The following is a 12350-nucleotide window of genomic DNA, read 5'->3' on the forward strand; positions in this document are numbered from 1 at the left end:
CCTGACTTCTAATATACAGACATCGACCCTCCCCAAAACTTTCGTCCATCTGGGATAACACAGTCTGGTGGGATGCTGACCTGGACGCCCCCTGCTGCGCAGATTGACGGCTACATTCTGACCTTCCAGTTCCCGGATGGCACTATGAAGGTACCGGGTACTCCTTGAATCTCTTGGGAGCTGTTTGGGGGTGTCTGTGCAAAGTAATGGACTTAGGCTAATCAAGTCATCATCTACTAATGTAATGCTGTCTTCTATTACTGCTGATCTCAAGGCAACCTGCTGATCGATCACTGGGTCCTTACTGATCACTTGCTCTGTGCAAGGGGAAGTGCTAAGCACAGCCTTTGTGACCCTGCACTCTCACTTGAAAGGGCTAGCTATTGCGCCTGCCCCTAGTTCACCGTGGCGTGTTGGCTGGTTTGCGTCCGCTCTTTATTATTTTGGTGGCAGATGGTCTTCCCCGATATAACGCAAGCTCCACGAAGACAGGATTCTCATCTCTTTTATATCTTGCTGCCTGTAAAGTGCTTAGAAAAGGGCCCGGCACATGCCCGGAGCTGAAGAAATCATTACTAAATAAATTGTGCAGCCTGTGTTTGCAAGGTGAAGCCGCCTGCATGGCGTCTGGAGGTTTGCACGCTGTCTAAACTTGCCCCAATAAGGAATGATTAGTCATGCCCCTTAGCCGAGCAGAAAGACTGCAGGAAGGAAACAAGGAGAAGGCACTTCAGTTTATTCATGATCTCAACGCACGCTAAGCAGAGGCAGTCCTGCTGGGAAAGTCATTGTCACTGGCTGTGGTTGAGTCATCCCGGACTCTCGGTGACCTCCTGCCCTATGAGACCTGGCCCTTGTGATCCTTAGGGCTGGATTTTTACCAGCAAAGCGCCAGTCTTTTCTTCCTGGTCTGTCTCAGTCTGGAAGCTCCACTGAAGGCTGCTCAGCACCATAGCACCACGCAGGCGCCCACTGACGGTCAAGTGTGGCTGCTCTCGAGGTGCGTGGCCTGGGACCAAAGCCGGCCAATGCAGCTCACACTGGGAACCTCAGTGCTGTGTGTTTCATTTATTGTGTGGTGACTCTTGAGAGTATGCACAGAAACACAGGCACCGGTTCCACAGCGTCTCCTTGTACCAGGCAGTGGCAGTGACAGTGACTACCTGCTTCACAACCTGCTTGCACACCACTGGCACCTCCTTCTCTGAGATCGCTCAGTGCCCGTCAGTCCACACTCACTGCCTGTTCAGTCCCAGCTAACCTTTCACTTCTCCGCTGTTAATCTGATGCCGTATTGCAAAAGTTCCTGGGAAAATTCCCTTATGGTTTAATTCTACGTTTTCAAGAACTTTTTGAAGCCTTCTAGTTCATGAGGAGCAATGAGTGAACGAGAGTGTCTTAGGGGCAGCGAGCGCCTGTCGGTGGAGCCTGCGTGTTGCTATGGTGCGGACGGGGCTTCAGCAGAACTTTCATTATGCTCCGGGCAGACCCTGCTCACTGGTTAAGCTTACCCAGGGTGTGGTTTTAAGGAGACTTCAAGAGATATTTTTGCACTAAAGTTTAAAGATCCGCCCAGGGATTCAGTCAGCCTTCATAGATCCAGAAAGTCTGAAGTGTGAGAATTTGATACTCTGCCCCCCCTCCCAAACCCTCACTTTTGATCAGGACTTCTTTAGAGAATCCGGGATCAAAATGTTCAGTAATGGTGGCTGGTCTCGTGGAGGCGATGGGCCACGTATCCCATCCCCACCTCCTGTCCCTGACTCTCCGTCCTCGGTGGCCCCAGGTCAACAGAGAGCAGTGGTTGTGTCTTGGATGGTCACTTGCGAGCTTTGAAGGGACTAAGCCACGAACTAGGAAGTTAAATAGAAGCACCAACATGTGCTTAGGTTAGTTAACTGGTTTGTTCCATGAAACCAAGGCTTAAAAAAAATAATTTTATTAGGGGGCTTTTACAAATCTAATAACAATCCATCCTTCAATTGTATTAAGCACACTTGTACATATTCTGCCATCAACAGTTCCAAAACATTTTCTTTCTACTTGAGCCATGAAACCAAGACTCTTACCCCCCAAACCAATGAAAGAAATTCTAGGACGTATTTGGATATACACAAGCAGCCTTAGCAGTTACTCATTTGCAGGTGTGTGTGTGTGTGTGTGTGTGTGTGTTCATATAAGTATATTTATCACACAGTCTTGGCCAACTCAACGTTTTACATGTGCACACCTTCTTGACAGCAATGACTATAATTGGTCATTGAACCCCTACCCTTATTCAATGCAATTTTTCCATCATCATTAACAACGCCTCCCTATGACTGCCTCTGTTAATCACTGTGCTCTCTCTATATTTGACTTTTCTTGTCTTTTTATATAACTGAGGTCATACCTATAGAGTGACCTTTTGCATACATATTGTAATAGGTATTAAAACTTTTGGAGAGCCCTGGTGGCATAGTGGTTATACATTGGACTGTGATCTGAAAGATCAGCAGTTCAAAACCACTAGCCACTCCATCAGGGAAAGACAAGATATTCTACTCCAATAATGAGTTATAATCTCAGAAATCTATGGGACCATTTCTACCCTGTCATGCAGGGTCCCTATGAGTTGGCATCAACTCGATGGCACTGAGTTTGGTTTTGAGTTCTTGAGATCAAGACTTTATATCTCCTACAGACTGAGTAGTTCAATAATCATCTGAATTTATGCTTACATAGCCTGGCTAGACCCCGAATGCCAACCAACAGATGAATGGACAGACAGGATGTGCTGCATACATACAGGTGTGGGAAAGGAAGTGGGTGTTAACACACTCAGGGACAAGGGAACAACAAGTGATCTAAAATTGATGGTGAGGTGGGCATAGGATGCCTGGTAGGGCTTGATCAATGGCAATGTAACTGAGAGGAATTACTGAAACCTGAATGAAGGCCAAACATGATAGTGGGTTAAGGGGAAAGTAAAAGGAAATAATGGAAAGAACTAGGAGGCAAAGAACATGTATAGAGGTCTAAATACAGGCATGTACACTTGTAAATATATTTATATATAATTATAGGGAAATAGCTCTATGTACACATATTTATATAAGTAGTAAGGTAGTACATGGACATTGGGGCTCTACTAAAGTACTCCCTCAATGTAAGAACACTTTGTTCTAATAACTCGATATTCTGTGATGTGCACCTTCCTGACATGATTGCTGAAGACAAAATGGGTGCATAAGCAAATGTGGTGAAGAAAGCTGATGGTGCCTGGCTATCAAAAGATAAAGCATCTGGGGTCTTAAAGGCAGCCATCTAGTTGAGAAGCAACAAAATCCACATGGTACACCAGCCTGTGTGATCATGTGGTGTCAATGGGATCAGGTATCAGGCATCAGAAACCCTGAACAAAAAAATCATACCAATGTAAATGAGGGGGAGTACAGAGTGGAGACTCAAAGCCCATCAATAGACAATTGGACACCCCCTTGCAGGAGGATCACAAGGAAGAAACGCGCCAGTCAGGATGCAGTATAGCACCAATGAAACATATGACTTTCCTTTAGTTCTTTAATAATTCCTCCCCTTACCCCCTCACTATCATGACCCCAAGTCTACCTTACAAATCTGGGTAGACCAGAGTATGTATGCACAGTGGTACAGATAAGAGCTGGAAGCACAGGGAATCAAGGACAGACACACCCCTCAGGACCAATGAGTCTGGCTCTCTCTCTCTTTTTTTTTGTACTGCCATAGGTGGCTATAATCCATGCCCAGAGTGTCCCCGGATGGTGGAGGTCCCCAGGAGACCTCCTGGCAGGTGCTTGCTCCCACAGGAGCAATGTCTGTCAGTGCTGAATCTCCTTGGGCTGGTCTTGCAGGAAAGGGGCTGGGGTCCATTGGGATTCTAGGCTGCCTCTGAGCACTCACAGACAGGAATCACTGCTGCCTCAGCACACAGGGCACTCTGTTGACGGGGCATGTTGGGGTGTGGGAAGCTGAATGACCAACTGTCTGCTGTGCTCTTTGTTTGGTAGGAGGTGCAGCTGGGACCAGGGGACCAGAGGTTTGCATCACAAGGCCTTCAACAAGGTGTCACCTATCCTGTCTCCTTGGTTGCCTTTAAGGGTGATCGCCGAAGCAGGAGTGTATCCACCACCCTGTCCACAGGTGATGTAGACTCTTGTCTTCTGAACAAGAATGCGTTGGTGGGGGGGGGGGGGTGTTGGGGGGTAGGGATGAGTAGTGGAAAGTCCAGAAAAGGGGTCAAAGGAAGAACAACTGTATACAGATCGATGACTTCCTCTTGGCATTGGGAACTGGAAATGGGGTTATGGATGCAAAAGATCCCTAGAAAGGGGAGGAAATGGGGTATGATTTGGGGGAGAAGTTAGCCCAGGGCTGGCATTGCTGTGAACTGATCCTGGTTCTGGTATAGTTGGAGGGTATACTGTCAAGGGAAGAGTGAGTGACAAAGCTTACCACTGACATGAAGAGCTGGAGGAAGCAGTGTAGGAGGGGAGTATGAAGTACTTTGTAAACAAAACACACTGGCTTTTCGAAGGGGAGAATCCCTGTTCCCATAATGACACCGCCCCTCTCCTTGGCTCTCAGTTGGTGCTCGTTTTCCACACCCTTCCGACTGCAGTCAAATTCAGCAGAATAGCAATGTCGCCAGCGGCCTGTACACCATCTACCTGCATGGCGATGTGAGCCGGCCCCTGCAGGTGTACTGTGACATGGACACCGATGGAGGCGGCTGGATTGTGAGTAAAGCTCAGCCCAAGGCTCCATGTGGGGGGGTGTTTCTCAGGTCAGGGCCGCCCCAGGGACTCCCTGGCAGCTCCACTTTGTCCAGAGAGGAGAGGAGATTCCGCGGCTTGTGCTCTTCTTAGAGGGATCCCAAGCGACTATGGGCAAAGAACTTACTCCTTTCCACCTGGGACTGAGCAGGCCAGCCAATGACTGCGGACTCATGGGTTGATCCTCAGCTCCTCTACCTAGCCCCCTCGAACCACTTTTATCAGCATGCCCCATGCAAACATCACAGTCTGACCGTAAGTGTGACAGCGCATTGTTCCTGCTTTACCGGTCAGGAGAGCGAGGCCAACAGAGAAATGTGCCTTGGCTAGGTCGCAGGATACAGGCATGACAAAGCTGGGACCAGACTTCAGCCTCTCACGTCAATGGTCCTCCCAAGCGGCCACCTCAGGTTTCTCGTGAAACACTTGACCTCATTGGAGGCACAGGCCTCAGCATCTGGATCCTTTGCCTAGGGTTCTTCAGGAGCCCTGTTGGTGTAGTGGTTACAGGAGTCACAGGGTCAGCAGTTTGAAACCAGCAGTCATTCTGTAGGAGAAAGACAGGGCTTTGTACTCGCGTAAAGAGTTACAGACTTGGAAAACCACAGGGGCAGTTCTGCCCTGTCTTGGAGGGTCGCTGTGCGTCGACATCGACTCCATGGCCCTGAGTTTGGTTTGGGTTCCGGTTCTTCAGCCTGGGTCTACACTGTGGACACAGGCCTTTGGGACCTTGGTTTGAAGGACGTAAGCCTCAAAGAGGGACTTCGGGCCTTATTCTGATAGCCCCTCCTCTGTGTGGAGGTTTAATTCTCTTGACTCATTGGCTGCTTAAACTGCACGGCACCTTCTTTGACTGCATCTGGGAAGAGCTGCCTTTGAGGGCTGCAATGGATTCTTGCACACCCCTCCCCTCCCCCTCTCTCCATCTCCCGGTGCCTGGGCTGATACAGGCACTGGCTGCCTTGCCCATCAGGCATTCGCAAATCACTTGGGAAGGAGAAAGCCTGACCTCACAGTGCTCAAACGATACTCATTTACCCCTTTGCCCAGGCGCCTGGGAAACCAAAGGCACTTGACAGCCACGGATAAACTGATAGCATCTGATGAGCAGCAAAGACGGCAAGTTATCCACACAGCTGCATCTGACAGCCGAAAGGCAGTGATTGGATTGGATCGGGGGCAATTCCTCATTGATTTACAGAAACAAGGGAGCAGAAAGTAGCATGGGGAGTTCCCACCTGACAAGACCAGGAGGGCTATGCTTGCGGCTTCTCACGAAGCACCCTGAGAACGCCAAGCACCTGGACCCTTTCCAACTGGAAGCCCAATTCTCTGCCTTTGGACCCATCATTGACCCTTGACTGATGTTTGTATCTCTCTCCTGGCCTTGTTGAAAGCCAAGCTTGCACAAGGAAAGAGACATTAATGTTGGGCAGCGCTTAGGAAAACACCTGCTTGGCCTTATGCATGATTTTGTTTACAAATAGTTATTGAGTGCCTACTGTGTTGTTATTGAAATCCAGCAGTGAGGCAAACAGACCCAAATCCCTGCCCTCCAAGAAGCTTGCCTTCGCCCACGTTCCCAGGCAAAGGATCTTCACTGGAACACCGAGGTCAATTCCAAAATTAAGGAAACCTTTCTGGATCCTGACCAGCACAAGGTCCCCATCCCACCCACGCCTTGTTTTCGGATCCTGATACGTGGAGGTCCTGCCGAAGCTGAGCGCCTCAGAGCCCACGCACGGTTGTCCACACACAATACTGAGTTTCCACGTCTCCTTGGACTGAAGAGAGCTTTGTCACTTAAGCATGAACATGACTCCTTTTTTATTGAGCTTTGGGAAATCCTTTAAAGGAAAATTTCCTCTGTCCCGGGCAGCAGGAACCTCATTTGATTCCCAGGCGTGACAAGAGCCCTGCCGGAGGTGACAGAGGCCACTGGTGGGAGGCTGGAATGAGCACCATCAGGGAACACTGAAATGTCTTCAATACTTTGTCCATTTTTGTTTTCCATGTTGCGAGTTTTTAAGGACTGCTTTAGAGGCCCTGTCCACAGACATTTAAATGAAATTGTGATCTCCCCGTGAGCCCCAACTCCTCCTGATTTACTCATTGGGGACATTGAGAACATCCTAGAATGAAACTCTGTAGTATAAAACCAGAAATTAAGAACCCCCCCTACCCCTTAAGATATATTTTGCTTTCTCTAATAGCTCCTGATAAGGTGCTTCATCTCATTTCGTGGAATGCAAATGAAGTTCTGAATGAGTCAAGTACAGCTGCCTAATCAAGATCTGCCTGATGCCTGTGGGTGGGCTCATGTGGAATTGACCTAATAGAATGAAAACCAACACTTTTTTGTGCTTACTATATCTCTGTGTGCCGGGATCTGGCCTAAGTACATGATGATTTGTTATGCTTAACAACTTTGTAGAAGCCTGCTTTCAAAGCGCCTGACAAAGTGACTATTTACATCTTGCTCCAACACTTGGGAAAAGCGAGGCTTACCAAGATTAACTTGCCCAAGGACACAGCTAGTTAGGGGTAAATGTTGATTCAAAGAGTACCACAACCACTTTTTGGAGTGTTTGTATCCAAGTTTGAAGAATTTTTTTTAAACCCAGGACAACTGCTCCTATCATGCTTAGATCTTGAGGTCCAGCAGGTTATGTATGAAGAGACAGCACTGACCAACATTCAAGCCACCAGTGGACACATCTCCCAGGCCGTCTTGGGAGTGTCAACCTGAAGTTTCAGACGGTGTCAGCTATATCTCTCCCAGAGCTAATAAAAAGGCCACCCCTCCTGCCCTCCCAGAGGCATCGCTTCAGCAAGTGACAGCCGTGCTGTCCTTTTCGGGCCATTGTCTCGTTGAAATGTTAGGTGTCATGACGTCTGCGGTTGTCCAAGAAAAAAGCTCACTATCATGGAGCCCAGTCCAACCCATGGCAACCCTGTAGCACAGGTTAGCATGACCTCTGTGGGTTTCTGAGACTGTAACTCTTGACAGGAGTCGAAAGCCCCATCTGTCTCCCGAGGAACGGCTGGTGGTTTTGAACTGCGAACCTTGTGGTTAGCAGGCTAACATGTAACCACTACACCACCAGGCCTCTGATTCTCTGGAGTTGTTTATATTCTATGTTAGATTGAAAGCTGGCCAGGGTCGGGGGTGGGAGCACTAACTGTGGCTGTTGATTGGGAGAAATGAAGAAAGGAAGGAGAACTCTGAAAGATAAACCCTCGTGGGGAAGAAAGAGAACAGCAATGCTTGTTTGTCACTGTGTTTCCTGCATTGGGGTCAGTTGTTGGTGGTGCTTTATATCAGTCATTTGTGGAACAACGTCTCTCCACACAGCTTTTCCTTTCCCTCCCCCAGCACCTCGGTGAGGCGGTCACCTCTTTCCTGCTTTGTTCTTGTTTGACCTTGAGCTGCCAGAGGCTCAGGGAGAGAAAGGAGACTCACCCTCACCTGCTGGCCCATGGCCCTGGGCTGACTGCCGGCCTTTGGTCCAGGAACCCAATCTCCTCTTCCTACCCAGAGAAAATGTGAAGCAGGCAGGACTGTGGAGGCAAACGTCCCTGAATTCACGATCATGTGTTTCACTTCAAACTCAGGCTGTGAAGCATGGCGGAAGGAGGGAGACTGGATGTTGTGTGGGGGCTGCCACATTTGAATGAGCACCAGGCAGACAGGTAGAGAGAAAGATGCTTTCCCGGCTTTTGGGGAATGAGAGCCAGTTTGTTGACTGGGGTAGTATTTTGCTTGAGTCTCAAGGTCATGCGGAATTGTATGTATTATCAGTTCCAGTACTACATGCACAGGTGTGTTTAGCTTTTCAGAATGTTTGAAGTTCGCAGCGTATAAAGGAATACAATTTACTTGGATTGTAATTGCCTTCCTTCCTTCTTCAAATAGAGGGACTTTGCCCACAACGCAGCCAATGTCTCATGAAATAGTATTCAACTCTGCGCTTCTTACTTCTCACCCACTCTCGGCCCACTTCCGTTTGGTGTTTGCCTTTCGCTGTCTCAGTGGCATAGCACTAGCCTCGGCCACCAGTGGTGCCCGTGGTGCCACACTATGGACAGTGTTGGCCCCTGTTCCTTGGCTTCTCCATGCTGGACACTGTTGACCGCATCCTCCTTTCCGAAGTAGAAGGCTCTTGGTGGCTTCCTTTTTTCATTTTGAGTTATATGGACACATCAGACAACAGTTTAAACCTAATGGAAGTGCTGTGCTGTCACCACTACAATCAAGTTTAGCACATTTGCTTCTTTCTTGTACCCATTGCTATTAGCTCCCCCTTTCCCACCGACCCTAAGAAGACATGGATCCAGTTGCTATCTCTATAGATGTCCCTATCGTGGATTTACAGCAACAGCTCAACCAAAGCCCCAAATCTAATAACAATAACCACGTGACACATAGAGCAGCCTCAGTTGAGAAGTACACGTCGAACTTTCTGAGGAATTGCTAACTGTTTCCAAGAAACAGTGTTACATAAACTTACATACACAACATCAGCAGAAAAGGCCTCCAATTTCTCCATATTTTGGCCGACACTTGTTATTGTCTCTGCTCCTTATCAGAAGTTCTGAAGTGACAGCTCAGAGGATTTTTCTTCTTCTTCCACGCATCATACAAATGAGTCGTTCGTTCATATTAGGATTTGTGCCATCATCACCCAATCCGTTGTTGGCTCTTTGTGGTTTTTGTGATTCCACATTTCCCTTGTTTTCCTTCTACACCTCAATTTGTTTCACCTCGGTCTCCATAATGAGCTAGCTCGTCCTTCTCAGTGGATGTCCCCAGTACAGACTGGGGTTCCCCAAGACGTGATTCGAGGCCGTTTCCTCTCGTAAGTCCCGGTTGGCTTCCTGGGTGGTTGTACCCTTTTCCGCGGCTGCATCTCACTATCTGTGTTCCACTGGCTCTCTGCGTCTATTAGCATCCAGTCTACGGTGTTGCGGTCACAAACCGACCCTGCATTCCAGTGTTGAGCGCACAAAGCTTTTTTCACTCACTTGTGTGAGCTCTTCTTCGAGTTCAGTAGTCACTTCTAAGTGGTCACCCAGAGAGTCAGGCCGTTTCTGTCTTGTGATTCTGCCCTGCTGACCTGTGGCCTTCACCATGACACAGTGGGACCTTGGCAGTGGGAGAAAGGGCATGGAGAACCCCACTCACTCTTCTGTGCTCCCCCTTACTGCTCTTAACTTAGAACCAGCCACATGGCTCCACTGAACTGCTGAGGGAGCTGAAAGGGGTGGCCTTCCTGTGTTCTTGAGAAGAGAAAAGTGAAGTGGGACTTGACATTGTGTCAGGTACAGTCCCACACATATCAGTCTAGGCTGAACTTGCTTTAGAACTCTGTCTCCTCCCTTCAACAGAGACTCTACAGCAGTGGTTCTCAACCTTCCTAATGCCGCGACCCTTCCATACAGTTCCTCATGTGGTGGTGACCCCCAACCAGAACATTATTTTTATTGTTACTTCATCACTATAATTTTCCTACTATTATGAATTGGATGACCCCTGTGAAAGGGTCGTTCGACCCCCGAAGAGGTCACGACTCAAAGGTTTAGAACCGCTGCTCTACAGCATCCCCACGGGGATGAGCAAGAGGACCTCAAACTCAACCTCAAACTCAACAAGCTGAGCTCACGACATGTCCTATCTCAGGACCCCAATCTCGAGAAGAGCTGACTGAATGGCCATCTGGGGCTGCATGCCAAGAACACAAGTCACTCCTGACTTCTTTCTCTCCTCCAACTCCATATTCAACTGATCACCAACAGCCTGGTCAACTTAACCTTCCATCCACTTCTTTTCATCCCACTGCAGCCCACCAGTCCGAGCTACTGTCCTCTCTTACACTATACGGCCGTCTCTGCATGGGTCTTCTTGCAGGCACTCTTGATCCTGGCCAGTCTATTGTCTACACTGGAAGCTGGAGGGATCTTATCAAGGTGTAAATTAAAAACCTGACATTTCCTGCTGTAGACCCTTAATTCTTTCCATTACGCTTACAGTAAATCAACATCTGGAACAATACCTAGGACACCCCCAGAAGACCGGTCCTTTCTTGCCCATTTCTCCTGCCTCCCTCCCTTTTCCTTCCTCGTCAGTCACCATCTGCCAGCCAGCCCAGCCTGCACTCCCTGAGCCTGACAGCCCTCCACCATCCTGCAGCTCATAGCCTGTTCCCGTTCAGGGCCTTAGGAGGCTCATGCTCCCTGGATCCTGTCCCCCAGCTTTTCTCACACACTTGTTTGTCTCCTTGTTCGATGATTCCACCACATGATAAGCTCCACGAGGGCAGGGAACCTTTCTGTTTTGTTTATTTTTGGACATCATTCAGCACAGTGTGTAGAACATAAGAAATGCTTGTTGGATAAATGAACATTCTTCACTCTAAGTATACATGATTGCCCATGCTGAGAATCAAATGGATTCAAAGACAATTCCTACTCTCAATCTAGTAGAGGCAAAAATAGTATACACCGATAGGATGTCTGATTGAGTTGAACCTATGGTAAAGGTGAGAGCAGGCGGAGGTCTGGATGCCTGTCCCTCCCCGTCCCACTACGAGCAAGCAGAGCAGCAGCTCCGCTCAGGTCTCCCGGCCCGAGAATGGACATTTCTTGAGGGAAAGACACGCTTCTGCTTTTATTATCTACGTCTCAGTATTCGATATCCTGCCGTACACGTAGGGACGCTTACGAAGGGAGTGGAACCAATGAATCCACCAGTGTCTAAGGCGCCCCTGGGTGGAGCAAATGGCTAGAGGCATCGTGAAGAAAGGCCTGGCATGCTTCTCGTGGAAGACCACAGGTGTTGGGAATGCTGTGGAGCACAGTTCCGCTCTGACACCCAGGCCTCCCTGTGAGTCCACCCCTCGTGATGGCAGATGTTTCAAAAAAGAAGTTTTTATGACCCAAAATAATACATAAGTCAGCATATTGTTTTAAAAGTGAAAGGAAGTGGTGCCAACCTGAGGAAGTCATCCGCATGTGCGGAATCCCTTCCAACCTCTCACACGACCTTGAGACAGGCTACCCCACTCCGTGTGCCTGTGGCTGCTGGCCCATGTGAGCAGTTCCTCTCCCTCCCCAGGTCTTCCAGAGGCGGAACACCGGGCAGCTGGATTTCTTCAAGCGCTGGCGGAGCTACGTGGAGGGCTTTGGGGACCCCATGAAGGAATTCTGGCTAGGTATGGTTTCTGAGAGCCCAGGAGGACGGGTGTAGAGGGGTGGTTTCCCACTTGAAAAGCTTGAGGAAGCTCGCAGCAATCAGGGTGACGTGGACCTCCTGGGGGACCCATAGCCCATGGTGTTGGTGAGGCCACCTGGCAGGAGCTGAGCTCTGCTCTGGCCGTGGGAAACAGTGGGGCTGTTACATGCATGATGTGCCTTATGCTGCGTCTTTTCCCAACAGGATCTTCCTGGAGCCTGAATTCACACGCCACGTTAATAGGAGGATAGTTGATTGATTGGGCTCTGGGGTCTCATCCAGAGGTAGTTTCAGGGGTCTCAGAGACTCTACTTGCCATGCCATGC

The 12350-nt window shown here is 48.9% G+C and overlaps 1 protein-coding gene across 1 annotated transcript in view; it reads left to right on the forward strand.

The window, feature by feature from the left end:
* TNN (tenascin N) overlaps positions 1-12350 on the forward strand; it is a 96904-nt gene that overhangs the window by 69725 nt on the left and 14829 nt on the right. Inside the window, exons 18-21 of the mRNA XM_075527785.1 lie at positions 20-150; positions 4029-4161; positions 4606-4757; positions 11908-12004. Of these exons, the coding sequence (XP_075383900.1) occupies positions 20-150; positions 4029-4161; positions 4606-4757; positions 11908-12004 (513 nt within the window). The remainder of the gene's footprint in view (positions 1-19; positions 151-4028; positions 4162-4605; positions 4758-11907; positions 12005-12350) is intronic.

This window comes from Tenrec ecaudatus, chromosome 1 (assembly GCF_050624435.1).
Source record: "Tenrec ecaudatus isolate mTenEca1 chromosome 1, mTenEca1.hap1, whole genome shotgun sequence".
Taxonomy (NCBI): domain Eukaryota; kingdom Metazoa; phylum Chordata; class Mammalia; order Afrosoricida; family Tenrecidae; genus Tenrec; species Tenrec ecaudatus.